At 38.4% G+C, this 20,436-nt stretch overlaps 1 protein-coding gene across 1 annotated transcript in view; it reads left to right on the plus strand.

Moving 5' to 3' along the window:
- The first annotated feature begins 8,791 nt into the window (after positions 1 to 8,791).
- Positions 8,792 to 20,436, plus strand: part of LOC127482841 (large ribosomal subunit protein eL32-like) — a 62,683-nt gene continuing 51,038 nt past the window's right edge. The window contains exon 1 of the mRNA XM_051818453.2: positions 8,792 to 9,138. Coding sequence (XP_051674413.2) covers positions 8,792 to 9,138 — 347 coding nt within the window. The remainder of the gene's footprint in view (positions 9,139 to 20,436) is intronic.

Below are 20,436 nucleotides of genomic sequence, written 5' to 3' on the forward strand. Positions count from 1 at the left end.
TCTCCAAATGCCCACTATGGCTAGAGCTAGGCCTATCCAAAGCCAGGAGCCAGGAGCTTCTTCCAGGTTTCCCAGGTGGGTTCAGGGGCCACCTTCCATTGCTTTCCAGGCCATAAGCAGAGAGCTGGATCAGAAAAGAAGCAGCCAGGACATGAACTGGTGCTCATATGATATATCAGCACTCCAGGTAGAGGCTTAACCTTCTACGGCACAGCGCTAGCCATTTCTATTTCTTAGTAAATAAATTCTTTGATTTTTGTACTAATCCCTGATCTAACATATTTTAAGAGTTCAAAAATTCTTTTACTAATTATTTCCCTAATCTCTAGGAGAAAATCTTCATTGGGTTTGTCAATTTGCTTCTAATTGCTTCTAAGTAATCTGATGATTAATTTTCTGAATTCCATTTCTGGCATATTCTCAATCTCTTCATCTTTGCCTTCTGCTACTGACATGTTGTGATGTTCTTTAGGGGGCTCATTGTGTCTTCTTTATTCTTTTTAAGTTTCTTCCTTTGTTTTTTTGCATTTGATTAGTATTGTTTTTATTGTTTGGTGGCTTTTATCTTTGGGTTTTGTCTTCTGGCTTAGTGGGACATTTGTACTTCCAGTGAGTACTCAGAGGTGTGTGCTGCATGTGACCTAGATGCTCTGTTCAGAATTCCAGTGTGGAGCAGGTATACAAGCTAAGGCCCTCTTGGGGCTTTATAGCTTTACTCTGGTTTGGTTGGAGGAGGTTGTTCACTTCTGTTGTTGCGACCCACTCTTTTCCTCACAGTTGCAGGATGCCCCAGTATTAGTCTCTTGTGTGCTCAGGATTAGATCACCCTGTTTAACAATCTGCATCTCTAATCTGTGGAGGCTTTCCTGTGGTTACAGTTCCCTCTGTTATGAGCTGCTTTGGATCTGTGTGTTGCACGTGGTGCACAGAGCCCCACCTACTGGAGCCCAGCTTGCTTCTCACTGATGGCAGGTACAAGCTGAGGTGCATGGAGCCCACCTACTGGAGCTAGGCTCACTCTCATTGGTGGTAGAGGGGGATAAGCTTCTGATAATCTCCTTTTCATACAGCTTCCGTGATGGGGAAGAAATTCTTCTGAAACATTGTGCGTCTTTTTCCTGGGTGGGGATGTGGTAAGGTGACCCCTCCTTCTATTGATGGGCGATTGTGGAGACAAGGGCAGCAGTGCCCTGCTTACATCCAAAAATGTAAACAAACAAACAGTGGGACAAAATGGCTTCTCCTAGCTGGTTGCAAGTCCGGGTGGGGGAAGGGGAGAGGGAAGTAGGCAGGAAGATGTCCAAACCCTCTCTTTGTTCCTCTATATTTTCTCTTTTCTTGCCACATGGAACCTTTTCTCCCACATGGAACAGTTTGCAAAGCTGTCCCTCCCACTGCTGTCTGTAGTTCCTTGGACCCGCAATTCCTCATCTCACCTGATCAGCCGTGGGCTAGCATTGACCTCCTCAGTCCAAGCCTCTGCCACTTCCCTTCCTTATTTGCTCTTTCAGCGTGGACCTGCACAGTCTCTGCTGATCTCATGGGTTTCCCGCTGCTAGTTTCCCACAGCTCTATCTCCAGTGTGTCTTCCCTCTTTTTTAACTATCAATTTTGCCCTGCATGGCTTGGATTGTCCTGTTGCTATAATGCTATATTGGACTAGATATCAGGAAATATTTTATGTATCTAGGAATATTGTGTTACTAAATCTCCTAAATGGCAAATATATAATAATGGAAAATAAAATTAGGCTTAGAGCTGTGTTTGTTGAAAAGGAAATGTCATAAATAGTTATAATGTTGAAGTCATATTAAACAGTGGAATATGAATGAAATCCATATTTTTAAGACACATATGCACTTCCATGTTTATTGCATAACTATTCACAATAGCCAGGAATTGGAAGCAAACTAAAAAGGATGAAATCTTGTTATTTGCAACAGCTTGGATCGGCCTAGAGATCATTTTATTAAATGAAAAAATCCAAGCTCAGAAAGATAACTATCACATGATCTCATTCATAATTAGAGTCCAAAGAAAATAGTTGATTTTATATAAGTTAAAATATATAATATAAATGGGGCCAATGTTGTGGTGCAGCAGATTTAGCTGCGCTTTGCAATACTGCCATCCCATATTGGAATGCCAGGTTCAAGTCCTAGCTATTCCACTCTGACTCATCCTTCTGCTAATGAGCCTGGAAAGGCAGCAGAAAATGTTCCAAGTACCTAAGTCCCTGACACTGATCCATGTGGGAGACCAGAATGAAAATCCTGGCTTCTGTCTTTGGGATAGCCCAGATCGAGCTGTTGTTGCAACTTAGATGCAGGTAGAATATCTCTCTCTTCCTCCAACATTGCTCCACCTTTCATAAACAAATAAATAAGTAAATACATAAATGCATCTTTAAAAGTATATCATCTTGGTAATCAGAAGATTGGAAAGAAAATGAGGAAGAAATGGATGGGAATGATGACTGATGTATACTTGTTTACAGCTATGAAGGGATAAGAAGTTTTTGGGTTTACTAGCTTTTACCCTTTGTAAATTGGTAAGGCAGATCCCTCTACTAATTTCTGAGCCACAGATTATGCTTGGGCTGCACAGACATCAAATTTAAAAGTTCATGTTTCACAAATACCAGCACAGCAGGAGCAGTCAGAATCTAAACCAGCTTGTAAGAGTGAAAACAGGGTGCTTTTGCCTGGAAATCCATTAAAGCAAGATGGAGAGGAGTTTCAGTGTGATATTTCAGCTATTTTGCTATAAGCTTAACAGGGTCATGGACACAATAAATAAGTAATGATATTATATTATATTATATTATAAAACATGCTTTAAACAGACATTGATATGACTTGTTCTTTAATGAGAAGCGTGCTAGCTGTAATCTCATTGACGTCCACCAGGTCTTCATGAAACAGAATTAACATTACAAGGAGTTCATTTCCTAAGGGAATTTGAGGCAGCCAGAGATTGTTTATGCCAGAGTATAGATTGTCTTGAAATATAGTTACTCACAATTCTCTCTGAACTTTTCTTGTGGTGCATCTTGTTAGTAAAGCCATCTTGCTGGGAAAGTAAAAAATAGACTGAAATTGTTATTTGGAGAGTCCAAAAATTTCACTTTCAGAAAGATACTGATTCATTAATTAAGTAACATATTCCTAAAATAGGGGACAAAAGGAATTTTAGCCATTAATCAACAAAATACAGAGTAGGGAGCCTCTAGTCTGTCTTACAGACAAAATATCTGAGTTTCATTGTTCTCAATATATCATCCGGCTATTTTTAAACTTATTTTTAGATTTATTATAAACTATCAGATTAGAATTTTGTTGTGTTCAACAGGAGTCACAGCAAAGCTAAACAGATGTGCAATAGCTAACACCAATACCTCCTACCTGAATTAAGCTCTCCTGCTATTTAGCATGACAGAAGCTGTTAATTGCTTGCCTGCAGTCATTGCCCTCATTTTCACTGGAAATGAAATCTTGATTTTTTTTTTAAAGATTTATTTATTTACTTTAGAGGCAGGGTTACAGACAGAGATGGAGAGGCAGAGAGAGAGAGAGAGATCTTATATCTACCAGTTCACTCCTCAAACGGCCACAATGGCTAGAGCTGGGCCAATACAAAGCCAGCAGCTCATAGTTTCTTCCGAATCTCCCATGTGGGTAAGCATTTGGGCCATCTTCCATTGCTTTCCCAGACCATAGCAGAGAGCTGGATTGGAAGTGAAGTGGACGGGACTCCAACTGGAGCCCATATGTGATGTTTGCATAGCAAGCAGGTGCTTAACCTACAAAACCACAGTGCCGGCCCCAGAATCCTGATATTTTTAAAGCAATATCACACCCACCTTCATTGGATGAAGCATTGGTTTATTCTATTGTGGTAATTCTCTTCTCTTCTTTTAATAGTAGGACAGAAGTAGACTGAAGTCTAATTCTACTCAGTATAGAAGGGATCATGTAGAATTTTCTTTTTAAGATTTTATTTATTTATTTGAGAGGTAGAGTTACAGATACTGAGAGGGAGGATCAGAGAGAAAGATCTTCCTTCCTTCTTCTGGTTCACTCTCCCAAATGGCTGCAAAGGCTGGAGCTGTGCAGATTGGAAGCCAGGAGCCCGGAGCTTCCTCCGAAACTCCACGTGGTCACAGGGGCCCAGCACTTGGGCTGTCTTCCACTGCTTTCCCAGGCCATAGCAGAGAGCCAGATTGGGAGAGGAGTAGCTGGGACTAGAACAAGCACGCATATGGGATTCTGGCTTCACAGGCAGCAGCTTAACCCACAGCACCACAGTGCCAGCGCTAGGATTTTCTGAAGAAGAAACTTATCCTAATGAAAAGAGAGTCATATTTGGATAATGATATAAAAATATGCTTTTTGATGACGCAGCAACCATGTTAACACTATATAAAATAACACCACCAGTAAACAGCAGTTAGCAGATAAGCCAGCAGGTGTTGCAAGGCCAAAACAAGGTATTACAGCAGCTAAAGTAGAATAAAGACAAGGGAGATGGAAATAAGTGAATGGAATTAAGTTTTATTTTAGTAGGGAAAATCAACAGGGCTTGATATTTGAACAAAGGTTGTCAATGAAAGGAAAGAAAATCACGCACATGGATGAGAAAACTCAAAGAAGTAATATAGAATAAAAGAAGTGAATTTTGTAAAAAAAAATAGTAACACTGATTTATATTTCAGGTAAGGAATGAGAGGAACCATGAAGAAACTGCAAAGTATACAGAGAGTCAGCAATAAACTCTGGGGCTATCAGTGACACGGAATGAAGGGGAAAGATTGTTTCAGGTTGGTGAGAATGGACAACACTGAAATATATTGAATGAGAAGAGGTCAAGAAATCTGATTTTTTGGAGTGCCTGAAATATTTAGGGATTACAATGCCCATTTCCCTTGGGGTGAGCCTATGAGACTCTGGCCCGAGGAAGATCAGAAACTGAAAGCAAACTCATTTTGCTGCCGTGTCCACTAATTGTGGTTAGTCACCCTAATAGCAGAGTCCATAAAACACACTAGATGTCAACTGCGCTGTTGTGGATTGTTCTAGTAGCATGGGGACTGCATATGAAACAGGAGATTATGGGTGTTTTCTAGTAAATAGACATAAAAATGAAATCAGATATGAAGAGCTTAGGAAACCAATGACCAAGGAGGAGCCTTGGGACCCAATGGCAATTTGGAATAGAAGTAGCGTTTCAGAACCATAATATCAACAGAGGTAGAGAAATCACGTAGGAGTCTGCAAGAAAGCCAGTTTCTTTGCTTCATTCTGCATCTTCACATTGGAAGCATTTAAACATCATGTGATTTAGTTACTGGTTATGGCTCTGGTATCAAGACGTACTTCTTACCAGTATTTTGCTCTTGAGCTTTAAACCCACTTACCTAACTGCTCAGAGAATGTTCTCTCCTCAAATGTTTCACAAACATGAAAACTGAAAAGTTCAAGTGATCATCTATCTCATTCAAATCTGGTGATCCTTTCTCTACTCAGCTGATGGTATATTAATCCATCGAGTTGGCCAAAGAAGAAAGGATTCCTTTGTCTTATATGTTGCTGTTTAATTGTTATCTTCTAATCATGTCCCAACTCTCCTTGATTTCATTTGCTGAATAACTCAACTGCACTCACTGATTTCCATCTTCCTTAATATTATAGCATTCTAGAATGGCGTCACCTCATTTCTGATCTTCTCAGCTCCTGAATATTTGCCTGTCTATCTCCACACGTAGCTCTTTACAATTAATTCTGCATAATGTAAGTAGAATGATAACTTTAGCATGCATAAATAATTTTGCTTCCCTTGCTGTCCATGACGGAGAACCTGTTGAACCTTGTGGCTCCTGGCATTGGCCTGACCCCGCCCCAGCCTTTGCGGCCATCTGGGGAGTGAACCAACAGATGGAAGAACTTTTGTTATGACAGCTGATTTTTAAGCCCTTATTTATATTCTTGTGCAACTGTTTTCTTCCTACTTTTTAATTTGTTGAAAATTATGGTTAGTGCTGAATTAAACCTGTGATTATAGAGTGGATTGGAAGTATGTCTTTGCAAAAATTAAAGGAAAAAGATAAAAAGGGAGGAAGTAGAAGGATTGAAGGAGGAAGAGAGAAGGAGAGAGTAGGGTTATCTTCTTAGAACTATACAAGCTGACGTACCTCAAACGGTAGAGTTAGAAACATACCAGGGGATTCCAATTCAGACCATCAAGGTGGCATGTACCAATGCCATCTCACTAGCCCCAGTGATCAATTTCTGTTCATAATTCATCATAATGATAAGACTAAGAACCAAAGGGGTCAAATAAATAAGAATAGTGTCTGCAAATACTAGCTGATAGAATAAAAAAGGGAGAGAACGATCGAACATGGGAAGTGAGATACACAGCAGACCCATAGAATGGCACATGTCCTAAACAGCACTCTGGCCTCAGAATCAGCCCTTAAGGCATTCAGTTCTGGCTGAAAAGCCCATGAGACTATTTCAGGCATGGAAAGCCAGGACATTCTTGGGGGGGGGGGACCTAAATGAAAGATCTCTGCTAGTGAGATCCCAGTGGAAAGAATGGGTCATCAAAGAAGGAGGTACCTTTCTCTGAAGGGAGGAGAGAACTTCCACTTTGACCATGGCCTTGTCTAAATATGATCAGAGTTGGTGAACTCAGGGGGCTTCATAGCCTTGGCAGCTCCTGACAAGAGCCTAGGGTGATTACTGATGCCATAAAAAAGAGTGTCAATTTGTTAAGTCAACAACAGGAGTCACTGTGCACTTACTCCTCATGTAGGATCTTTGTCCTTAGTGTGCTGTACATTGTGATTTAATGCTATAACTAGTACTCAAACAGTATTTTTCACTTTATGTTTCTGTGTGGGAGCAAACTGTTGAAATCTTTACTTAATGTATGCTAAACTGATCTTCTGTATATAAAGAGAATCAAAAATGAATCTTAATGTGAATGGAAGGGGAGAGGGAGTGGAAAGTGGAGGGTTGCGGGTGGGAGGGACATTATGGGGGGGAAGCCATTGTAATCCATAAGCTGTACTTTGGAAATTTATATTCATTAAATAAAAGTTAAAAAAAAGAACTATACCTTTGAAATACATAAAATCTGTTCTCTTTGTATTAATAAAAATAATAAAAACTTCATAAATATCTCATCCTGGCCAGTGCCACAGCTCACTAGGCTAATCTTCTGCCTTTGGCGCTGGCACCCTAGGTTCTAGTCCCGGTTGGAGCACCGGATTCTGTTCCAGTTTGTCTTCTTCCAGTCCAGCTCTCTGCTGTGGCCCGGGAAGGCAGTGGAGGATGGCCCAGGTTCTTGGGCCCTGCACCTGCATGGGAGATCATGAGGAAGCACCTGGCTCCTGACTTTGGATTGGCGCGGCGCGGTGCGCTGGCCACATTGCGCTGGCCGCAGTGGCCATTGAGGGGTGAACCAACGGAAAAGGAAGACCTTTCTCTCTGTCTCTGTCTCTCTCTCACTGTCTAACTCTTCTTGTAAAAAAAAATCTCATCCTTTCTCTCCCTCACTGTAATTCTGCCTTTTAAATAATAAGTACATCTTTCTTAAAAAAGAATAAATTTATGATTCATTAAAAGTGAAAAACTTGTGCTCTGAAAAATACTGTGGTGAAAATGAAAAGACAAACATTAAATTGTGGAAATGTTTGCGAAAAATATACGTGGTCAATGAAGAACTTCTTACTTATATATGATAAAAACCTGTAAAATGAACAATATGATTAATAAATGACCCAAATATCTATAGGCAATTGCCCAAATATATACAATTGATAAATACAGGAGAAGACATTCAAAGTTGTACATCTTAATAATTATTACACTTCTCTTAGAATTACCGAATTATAAAATCTGACAACATTGATTTCAGGCAAGGATATGGAAAAGCAGGTATTCTCCTGCATTACTCATTAGAGTGCAAAATGTTACAGCCATCCATGAAGACAGTTTGTTGATTTTTACAAAGCTAAAAAAAAAGGAATTCATTCTACCAAACAATTCAGCAAATCTGCTGTTGTATTTACCCAAATGATTTGAAAAACAATGCCCCTAAAAAACAAATATAGGGGCCGCTGCAGTGACACAGTTGGTTAAAGCCCTGGCCTGAAACCGGCATCCCATATAGGCGCCAGTTCTAGTCCTGGCTTCTCCTCTTCTGATCCAGCTCTCTGATATAGCCTAGGAAAGCAGTAGAGGATAGGTCAAGTCCTTGGGACCCTGCACCCACTTGGGAGACCCAGAAGAAGCTCCTGGCTCTTGGCTTTTGATCGGCGCAGCTCTAGCCGTTGCAGCTATCTGGGGAGTGAACCAACAGATGGAAGACCCCCCCCCCCGCCTCTCCTCTCTCTGTGTAACTCTGACTTTCAAATAAATAAAATAAATCTTAAAAAAAATCGGACTATAATTACTTATAGTAATTTTATTCATAAAACTAGTAGCAACCATGACATAAGTCAGTGCATAAACAGCTTGGGGGAGGAGGCAATGGATTAGTGTGCAGGAGTAAAGTGAAATGAGCCATCAAGGATTGTGATTTATTTAGGAAAAATGTGTGACATAGATAAAGTGGGGAGGTATCTGTATCACATTTCAATTAGCAAAAGCTAGGTAATTTTGTAAAGCTGTTTTCTAACCAAAGGAAAATTATTAAGTAACCCTAGTAATTACATACATTAAAATGATATCTTACTCTTCCTCGGCGCTGCCTCTTGAGGTGGCTGCCTTCTGCTCGAGGCATCATGGCTGCTCTCAGACCCCTGATGAAGCCCAAGTTCGTCAAAAAGAGGACCGAGAATTTCATCCGCCACCAGTCTGACCGCTATGTCAAGATTAAGCGTAACTGGCGGAAACCCAGAGGCATTGACAACAGGATGCGGAGAAGATTCAAGGGCCAGATCTTGATGCCCAACATTGGCTACAGGAGCAACAAGAAGACCAAGCAGAAGCTGCCCAGCGGCTTCCGGAAGTTCCTGGTCCACAATGTCAAGGAGCTGGAGGTGCTGCTGATGTGCGACAAATCCTGCTGTGCTGAGATTGCTCACAATGTTTCCTCCAAGAACTGCAAAGCCATTTTTAGATTAAAAAAGTAACTTAGAAATTCTCAAGTCCTGAATCCAGGCTTTGCTCTTCGAAGTCCAGTGTTTTTGCCAATTCCAATTATTAATCGGCAATTTAAATATGTGTGGAAAAGTTATACTGAACACTTTAATTAAATTCATAAAGTATCTATTGTCCTGCTCACTCCCTCATATAGAGTGAAGCCTCAGTGTACTACTTATTCTTATCTAGAAACACAGTGTTTTGCTTAGATTGCTCTTTGAATTTTATTCTCACAATAACATTTGCTTGAAGACTGCTACATCTTACTGGTGATCACAACTATAAATTCCTACTGGAACAAATGAACTTTCATTATAAATGGATAGAGAAACAGAGAGATATCACACCCCTGAAGCTTTGTTTATTACTTGATACTTTGATTTTCAAAATTAATTATGCAAATTTCACCTTAAGTGCTATCTGAATTAAACTAATTGTGTGTTAGTTCTAAAATAATTGGAAATTCTCATACACCTGAAAGAGTAACCTGATTTTTCCTATCAATAATAACTTTGGGTTAGATTAGAAGTTATTCACATAATGTAGTATATTGCCAGGAGTTGGTCTTCAGATAATAACCAAATAGGCAAGTAATTTGTTTCTCCCATCTTTGAGCCATTTGAATAATGGATACACAACTGAGATGTTTATGCATGCTTAGAACTTTGCTCCAGTCTGACTGCCCATGTACAGTCCAATTTGTCAATATTGCTTGTTATGTAAAAAGTAAATTAAACACAGGAATTTGAGATCATATCAACTTTCCACATTCTCTTTCTAAGTATTATCATGTAATGTGAAACTTCCTTTTGAGTGAGAGGCCCAATGTAGTCATCCTTGACAACTGCTGTATTGTGTAGGCAAAGTTGTGGATAAAATGAAAGAGCATTCATGAGCACCAAATTCAACATGTGCTGACTGGTAGTAGGGTGTATTCAACATGCACTCACTGGTAGTGGGGTGTATTCAATGACTGGAATTGTAGTTTCTACTCAGTGAGATGTTCCCCAACTTGTGTCATCAAAGAAAGTGCTGCACACCTCATGAAGAGTTGGAATTGACTACAGCAACCCTACCACATGGTGTTTATTTAATTGTAAGGCAGACACACATACACACGCACACACACAAACACAGAGAGAGAGAGAGAGAGAGAGAGAGCACTCCCATCTATTGTTTCTCTATTCAAATCCCTCAATGGCCAAGAACCTCAATCCTAATCCTGGTCTTACATATGGGTGACAAGAAACCAATTATTTTGAGCTACTTTAATTATCTCATAGGGTTTGTATTGCCAAAAAGATGGAGTGAGGAACCATTATTGGGAATTAAATTCATGCATTCTGATGTGAAATTTTGACATCTTAACTCCTGGACTAAACAATACTTGACCACATAGTACAAAGATTTTTTAAAATTGTATTATGGCATAACAATACCGAAAATGAATCAATAGTAAACACACACTGTGTGTTTTTTTTTAAATATTTATATTTTACTGGAAAGTTAGAGTGACAGGGAGAGGGAGAAAGAGACAGAAAGAAAGAAATCTTCCATCCTCCTGTTCACTACCCAAATGGCTACAATAGCCAGGATTTGGGGAAGCCGAAGGCAGGAACCAGGACCTCTAACCAGGTCCCCACATGGATGACAGGGGCCCAACTACATGAGCCATCTTCTTATGTCTTCTCAGTCATATTATAAGTAATCTGGATTGGAACTGGAACATCTAGGACTCACACCAACACTGTGCTATGGCATGCTGATGTCAAATTCAGTGGCTTAATCCAATGCTCCACCATGCTGGCCAGGTTTTAGACATTTAGAGAGTTCTATATGTCCACAGATTAGTGAATTCATCAGACATATAATCTTTCTCTGTTTTTCTTTTATATTTTCATTTCCTTGAGATGTGTAACTTAATCTTTGGGAACATCAAAAAGAGAAAATAGCTTTAAAATCATTTCTCTTGTTTCTCTCCCATAAAAGAATGGAATAGTGATATGAGAAGAGAGATACCTTTCATCCACCCTAGTCCTTTATCTTTCTTTTTTTAAAGATCTTTTAAATATATTTTATTTGAGAGGTAGAATTACAGATAGTGAGAGGGAGAGATGGAGAGAAAGGTCTTCCTTTCGTTGGTTCACTCCCCAAATGGCTGCAACAGCCAGAACTGCACCAATTTGAAACCAGGAGCCAGGCACTTCCTTCCAGTCTCCCACATTGGTTCAGGGGCCCAAGGACTTGGACCATCTTCTTCTGCTTTCCCAAGCCATAGCAGAGAGCTGAATTGGAAGTGGAGCAGCCGGGACTAGAATATGGGATGCCGGCACTGCAGGTGGAGGATTAACCTACTGCGCCACGGCGCTGGCCTCAGTCCTTTACTTTTCCTTCCCAATCATATTCCCAAGATTTCAGTATGCCCCCTACTATGTAATATCTGGTCAACCTGCAACTCTGGGCAATGAGAGACCATGGCCTCTGACTATACTGTATACCTATAGTCTCAATCTATGAAAGCTTGGATTATTTTTTTCTTTATTCCGATTAGTATAGGCATCAGTCAGTCAATCTGAAGAGAGACCAGACAGAAATTACACATCCTGTGTATTGATTCTTGTAATATCCTACTTTGTAGTATAGATGAAATTTGATAGAAATTACTCTTCCTGTCTTATTAAAGTATTTTTACTTGGTTTCCTATATACTATCTGGTTTTATGTATATATTTCTATTTCATTTAGGTGTTTCTTTTCAGTTTATTCATTTCACTACTCCCCCACTCCTTGGTCTTTGGCTTCTGTGATGCCTCAGATACAGTCCTATTACTTTTTTTTTTCTTTCCCAAGGACATAAGGAATGTCACCTAGATTATTTCTTTGGGTGCCATCTATAATATGAAACCCCCTGCAACGCTCACTTAAGGCCTTCTTAAGCTCAAATGTTCAGACACTATGATATGCTGCAGTTGGAATTAGCCTTTGCATAAGGTTAGTGAACAACTTCACCCACATGAGAGACCAAATGAAAACTTGTTGTGACCACTTGGGGAGCGAACCAACAGATGGAAAATCTCTGTCTCTTGCTCTCATTGTAACTGATTTTAAATAAATAAAATAAATTTTTAAAGAAAAGTAATTGTAATTTTAAAAATTTAAATTCAGAACCAAAACTAGTCATCTTTTTGTTTAACTCAAGTAATTACATTGAAAGTACATAATGTTCAAGGCATCTGCAAAAATTTAGGTAAAAAACTGTCTTGTCCCATGAAATATATAAGTGCGCGAATGTGGAAAGTTGCCAAATTCAGATTTTAGAAATCATATAAGTTAAACATAAGGGTAAGATAAATGCAGTCACACAAAATTGCCTTCTTTTGTAGTTTGTTTCATTGAAATGTAATTCTGTTAGCTTCATTACTTGCATTTTGCTTTGTGAAAACTACTGCAAGTGTTAGTGCAGAAATAATAATCACACTTTTCATTCTGAGGATAAAGTGGGTGGTGCTTCTCTTCTGGGCTGACTTAAGCGATCCTTTCAGTCAATTGAAAGAAAGGCTGAGAAATCTCGAGTGCCAGCTGGCAGGTTGGACATTGTCGCCCTATGAGCCTTGAAGAGTGTTCACCTATCCTTAAGGGTTCTGTATGAATTGTTCACATGGCTGAGGAAAGGTTTCCAGCATCAAGAGAGGGCTGGCCCCATGCACAACTTGTTTTTATTTGTCATTGTGTCTTTTGCCAGAGAAAGTCACATGACCAAGAAAATGTCAGTGAGGGAAGAGACTTTCTAAAAGTACAAGTATAGTGAAGTAACTTATAGCTACTAATTTGCATTCTCTTACAGTAGAGGTGCCTAATGGGGTGAGATTATAGGAAATAAACAGAGAAAAGGACAATCAAAATTTATTCAAACATGAACTTTAAGGTAGAAGACTCTTGCCTCGAGTTTTGAAGTATAACCATTTCTCTTTTCATATTAGTTTTCTTTTAATATTTACCTCTAATTTTAAAATTTTTCAATATAATAAACTCTAAGGGTACAATTTTGTTTGGCATGATCCTTAAAACCAACAAAAAGTGAATACTTAAACAAGAAAACAAGAGAAGGAATACTTTTAAAAAACATTTTCTAAGGGTACTTCAAAAATTAATAGAAAAACTGATTTTTTTATTTAATGAATATAAATTTCCAAAGTACAGAATATTGATTACAATAACTTCCCCCCACCCATAACGTCCCTCCCTCCCCCAACCCTCCCCTTTCCCACTCCCTCTCCCCTTCCATTCACATCAATATTCATTTTCATTTCTCTTTATATACAGAAGATCAGTTTAGCATACATTAAGTAAAGATTTCAACAGTTTGCTCCCACACAGAAACATAAAGTGAAAAATACTGTTTGAGTACTAGTTATAGCATTAAATCACAATGTACAGCACACTAAGGACAGAGATCCTACATGAGGAGTAAGTGCACAGTGACTCCTGTTGTTGACTTAACAAATTGACACTCTTGTTTATGGTATCAGTAATCACCCTAGGCTCTTGTCATGAACTGCCATGGCTATGGAAGCCCCCTGAGTTCACCAACTCTGATCATATTTAGACAAGGCCATGGTCAAAGTGGAAGTTCTCTCCTCCCTTCAGAGAAAGGTACCTCCTTCTTTGATGACCCGTTCTTTCCACTGGGAGCTCACTCGCGGAGATCTTTCATTTAGGTCCCCCCCAACCCCGAGTGTCTTGGCTTTCCATGCCTGAAATACTCTCATGGGCTTTTCAGCCAGATCCGCGTGCCTTAAGGACTTATTCTGAGGCCAGAGTGCTGTTTAGGACATCTGCCATTCTATGGGTCTGCTGTGTATCCCACTTCCCATGTTGGATCATTCTTTCTCTTTTTTTATTCTATCAGCTAGTGTTTGCAGACAATAGTCTTGTTTATGTGATCCCTTTGGTTCTTAGTCCTATCATTATGATCAATTGTGAACAGAAATTGATTACTTGGACTAGTGAGATGGCATTGGTACATGCCACCTTGATGGTCTGAATTGGAATCCCCTGGTATGTTTCTAACTCTACCGTTTGAGGTAAGTCAGTATGTTTATTTTGTATCCAAAATATTTTTGAAATCTACACATATTTTTTTCAGAGTATGCATTCCCGTGAACTTTTTTCATTTATCTTTTTAAAATCCTTAAGTAATTAATATTGATAATAAATTATTATACTGAATATTAAACTGTTATATATTATTTAAATTATCATTGTTTCTAAATATACTGACATGTAACCTGGTTATCTTAGATATTGTCATATCAAATAAATCTGAGGAAAAGAAGAGACAGCAACAAAATCTCTCACTTGAATTGGATGTACTCTCTCCCATTGATAATCCTATTGCCGAGAATCAGAGGTTTCATTCCAGCCATAAATATTATGACTGATGCTGATGCTAACTTGTGCTTAAGTCGAGATTTTTAGGAAAGATATAAATACCATAAAGGCAATCTCATATTACCAGAACAAAATGAGGTAGTAAGGGAGAAAAAGTTAGAAGCAGGCAGCCTGTTTGCATTTGTAACCATCAAAAATGCACAAAGACAGCTTGCCAAACTAGCAGCAGTAAACAATGAGGCCTACCCGGCAAATAGTGCCAACTGATATGGTACCATATGGGTTGATTGCTGGGACCCAATCAAAATCTCTTCATTAATGTGAGAAACTCTCTGTAGGGGTGAGGTGTACAGCATTGTTTCTCAAGTTGAGTTTTGTTGATGCTTGAGGGCATTTATAGTGAATAAAAAATTCCATTTCAAAGTACTGAATTCCTTAAGGAAAATAAGTAATGTATGAGGTATGATGTTGGCTAAAAGCCTAAAATATTAAAATGAGATTAACTTGTTAGCTAAGTAATGTTGAGTGCATAGCTTCATCTATAAAATCTCCTGGGAAACTACTGGTTTTATAATATGTAGTTTTTTAAAAAAAAGAATGTTAAATTTTTAAAATAGATATAAGTCAACTGGGGCTTCTAAATAGTTATAATATAGTGCTGTTTCATTTCCACATCATATTTCACATGAATGCATAAATCTTAGGATTACAAAGCACACTTTTATATTTTATTTGTCACAGTACTCTAATTTATAATAATAAAAAGAATTAACTCTGGTTGACAGATGTTGGATTACTTTATAAAGTCTTCCACATAATTATCATTTAATAAGGTTTGAGATTAAGATTTCTTTATTTTCCAAACATTAATGACAAATTTTGTAGATGTTTACAAAGCAGAATTTGAAAAAATATAAAAATGAATATGAAGGCTCACAATAGAGATATGCAGGTGTCTAGATTTTTAACTCTTCTTTTTATTTACTGATGATTTTATGTGCTCTCAATACCAGGAAAAAAATGGTAGAAAGAAGAGTATTATTTTTCTCCATTCCATTTTACTCATGAAATATTGAAATGATAGTATTTTCACATAGTTATATTTTAGAGAATGCTTTGTTTATATGAAGGAAACCTCCTACAGCTTTTACCTGCATATGCATATTAGATCACATAAAACTGTTTTATGTCAGCTCTGTGAAATTTGATATACATGCAGTCAAATTTTCAGTTTTTAATTGCTTAAAACAAAGACTAAACATTTTCACAAAAATGTTTTAGAAGTTGCATGTCTGAAACTGCAGCATAAGTTTGCACACCAGTAATTGAATTAATCAGGTCAAATTGAGCAGCCTGCTGAAAACTATGAATTGTTAGTGTATACTTTTTGAATGATTCAATACAAGGAGACCAAATATTATAATAATAGGAAAACAAACCAGATAATTAAACCCAGAATTTTATATTGCCTCTAAATGGAGACACTCCAATATGCCCTAAGTGTTAGCATCATAGATATAAATATCAGTGCCTCTTTATCAAGATTTACTTGTCTTTCTACCACTGTTATAACATATCTACTGAGAGTTTGTAAGGGGCAATGTGTTCCATATTGCACAATTACAATTAATCTTTTTGAATGTGCCAAATGTGATTTATTTACCTGTATAAACTGTTTAGGATGCTTCAAGTGTATATTTTAAAATTTTATTTATTTTTATTTACTTGAAAGAAAGAGTGTTCTTATTGGCTGGTTCATACATCACATGCTCCCATTAGCCAGGGCTGGGCGAAGTCCATCTGGGTCTCCCACTTGGGTTTCTCATGCTGGTAGGAAGAATCAAACAACTTTAGCCATCACTTGCTGCCTTAGGGTGTGCATCAGCTGGAAGCTATATTAGATTCTAGTGGGCCTTTGAACACTGGCATTCTGATATGAAATGTGTGCTATTTTTTTTTTTTTTTTTTTTTGGACAGGCAGAGTGGACAGTGAGACAGAGAGAGAGAGAGAAAGGTCTTCCTTTTCTGTTGGTTCACCCTCCAATGGCCGCTGCGGCCAGCGCACCACGCTGATCCAATAGCAGGAGCCAGGTGCTTCTCCTGGTCTCCCATGGGGTGCAGGGCCCAAGCACTTGGGCCATCCTCCACTGCACTCCCGGGCCACAGCAGAGAGCTGGACTGGAAGAGGGGCAATTGGGACTAGAACCCGGCGTCGCAAGGCGGAGGATTAGCCTAGTGAGCCATGGCGCTGGCCTGAAATGTGTGCTTTTTAAAAAATGTCTTAGTCTCTGCACCACAATGCCCACCATTCAAGTTCATTTTATATCCACTTACTTTTTTGATATTTTTGTATGGATTCAAGACCTATAAAAATAGAAATTTATGAAAGAGTTTGATGAAATCAGGAGAAAATTTTATGTCTAGGTTTTGAAGGATTTCTTTAAAAAGGGACAAAAGGAATATGGCAAAAGTTAGTATTCTGTATAAATCAATAAATATCATAAGGAGATGAATATAGATAATGCATCATGAGCCAACAAGTACATGACAGACAATGGATTATTATCCAAAATATAATTAAAATATTTTTCTCACAAATCAGTAAGAAAATGACATATAACAATTGCCAATATATATAAACAGACATTTCAGTGAATGGCTGAGTATATGAAAAGATTGCAAAGTCTTTTGTAATTAGCGACATTCCAGTTAAAACCACAATGAGATTCCATTTCACACCCACCAGTTTTGCAAAAATTAACAAGTCCTAAAACATGAAGCTTTGGCAAGGACATAGAATAATGGGAACTCACACAAAGCAGAAGATATTTCACAGCAATTTTTTTTTTTTTTTGGTAGAAATTGGGCTTATGTAATGGAGTTGGGAATGTGAAAACCTAACAATTCAGAATTTTACTCTTGGGAAGGTTTCCTAAAGAAACATTGACCTATGTTTGCCCAGAGTGCGGTAAACAAATGTTTCATGTTCATAGCAGTGTCACTGTTTGTACTGGCAAAACAACCTAAGACATGCACATGGCAAAAAAAGTGCCATATCTTATACAGAGAGAAACAATATAATTTTTACATTTTCAAAGTGCAAAAGTATTCTATAGTAAAACAGGATCAACTATAGCTACAAGAACAATTCAGCTAAAACTCACAAACCTGCTGTTTAGTAAAAAGAAAGTTACAAGATAATGAAAGAAATGAAAACCAGAAACTTCAATTGAGAAATGAGCATATGGCCTAGGACAAGAGTTGAAATGTAGGCGTCCTGTATTGCAGTACCTGGGTTCATGTTCCAGCTCTGCCCCCGATTGCAGATTCCTGTTAATGTGCAATCAACAGCTCAAATAGCTGGGTCTCTGTCACCCACATGGGAAACATGGAAGGAATTCCCAGCTCCTGGCTTGTCCTGTCCCAGCTTAGCCTCAGTTTTTTGAGGGCATTTGGAAAACCAGGGGAAAGGAGATCTCTGTCTCCTTCTGTCTGTCCATCTCTGTGTGTGTGTGTGTGTCTTAGATAAATAACTAAACAAGATTAATGCAACTGGTGCCACTACATGGTTTGAGGAAGAGGAACAAAGCAGAGATGTGATGAAGTGGAGTATGGGCTCACAGACTTCAAAAGTACCACTGAAATCGATTTCTCAGGCTTGTTGGTGAAGAGTAGAGTAGATGATATTATATTTTATAATAACATCTACATATAATCACTGAAATTTATTTATAGTTTTGGAATTTAATAAAATGAAAATATCTGTTAATAGATATTTCAATAGGTTCTTGTCACAATTTAATGGTTTATCTTTTTTTAAAAAAATATTTGTTTGAGAGATAGTTACAGACAGACAGAGAGAGAGACAGAGAGAGAGGTCTTCCATCTGCTGGTTCACTCCCCAAATGATCACAACTTCTGGAGCTGTGCCAATCCGAAGCCAGGAGCCAGGAACTTCTTCCAGGTCTCCTTCGTGAGTACAGGGGCCCAAGGACTTGGGTAATCTTCTACTGCTTTCTCAGGCCATAGCAGAGAGCTGGATTGAAAGTGGAGCAGCTGGGACTCGAACTGGTGACCATGTGGGATGCCACACTGCAAGCAGATGCTTAACCTGCTACACCTTAGTGCAGGCCCCCTAATGGTTTATCTTGATCAGTCAACTGATCAGTTCACTTTGAAGATCATCTGCCATAAAGAAGTCAAAAGAAGTTGTGTTATCAGCAATAAATGTCTCTGCCTTTCACACTTACTTAACCACATCAATTCGGGTGATGATGCAAGTGGAAAATCTCACCCTTCATAATTTTGTTTCATGCACAAAATCATTAAAAATGTTATGCACAATGACTTTCAGGCTATGTGCATAAAATGTGAGTGAATTTTGTATTTAGATATGTAACCCAGACTATTATGTATATGCAAATTTTCCAAAATCTGAAAAATAAATAAAACACCCAAAATACAAAACAATTCTCATCTTAATCATTTTGGATAAAGAGCAATAAACTTGTCATTGTAAAAATTAAAAGAAAAAAACAAGAAAGGAATGAGGTGGGAGATTAGAAGCCAGGAAAGAGGGCGAGTAGGTTAGTAAGTATCAAAAAATAAAAAAAATAAAATAAAAAAAAAAAACCTCTCCAGAACTACTTTGAGACTTTGGTTGGGAGTCCAATATTCATAACAATGTTGCAACTTCCCCAACCATTCTTGTTCTTTCCCTTACCTTTCAGTAAAAAATGAGACTTGCTAACCAGATGTTTTACCACAATCTCTACATAACTCTTTACCGACAGTCCACTGAATAAAGCGTTCATGTGTCTGTAGTATATGTGTTGAAATGATTCTCAGATGAGCAGTCTCTTTGTGAGACTCAAGAGTATAAGTTTTAGTCTATCTATTCAGTAAATATATTTAACTCAATTCTTATAAAAATGTGAGCAGTAGAATGTATTTGGGTGGATATCTTGCTAATTAACATAATAATTATAAATTCCTGGAAAGGCTTAGAGATAAAGGTACATTTAAGAAGCAATTTGACACTTCATTCATCCTATCTATATCAATCTTATTAACCCCATTTCACAAAGGCAATATATTTGTTCAAGCGCTTGTAGCCTCTAAGGAGCAAAGCTTTGTCCTTTTGCTGCTAGACTTACAAAACAATACCTGGGGCACCCCATGAGAGTTGAACCCTGTGTTGTCATTGTCTCTGCCTCATTCTGAAGAGCTGCACTGTTGAACTGTCTCTCCAGTCCACTAAAACTTTTCAAACAAGAGAGTCTGTGCTTAGAAATCAACTAGAGACACACAAAAATGCAGTGGTGTAAACCCACAGAACTTTCCCAGACCCCGAAGCCTCTGTTCTCCACAGTCTTGTGTAAATACACGCCTACCTGCTGAATTTTGGCAGCTGACAAATGGAACAGTGCATCCCCCGACTCCTCACTTGGATGGAATTCTTTTCTGTGCTCCCTGCTCTGTTCTGACCTCTGTGATCCATGCCCCAACATGTAGACCTTGACCACGCTTCACCCTTACCCCCTTTAACCCTGTGAACACAAGCTCCAACCTTCCTGCACTCTCGTCCAACATTCCCATGTCCATTCTTTGGCTGCCAGTCTGGCCTGATCTCCAGGACTGGAGTTTAAAGAGTTGGCTTTTCTGGTAGTTGTATGTGGTAGTGAGTAGTATTCTAGGAAATTTCATTTGTTGTTTGAATATCAAACATCTAATACATGGACATCACTTTTTACAGTAACCTATATGCGATGTTCTTTCTTATCTTTATTTAATTTGAAAAGCAGAAAGACAGAAAGAAAAATATAGAGACTGCAGACAGAAAGATGTATTAGTTCTTCTGGTTCACATCCCAAATGTCTGCTATAGCCAGGGCA

The sequence above is a fragment of the Oryctolagus cuniculus genome, chromosome 4 (genome assembly GCF_964237555.1).
Source record: "Oryctolagus cuniculus chromosome 4, mOryCun1.1, whole genome shotgun sequence".
NCBI lineage: Eukaryota > Metazoa > Chordata > Mammalia > Lagomorpha > Leporidae > Oryctolagus > Oryctolagus cuniculus.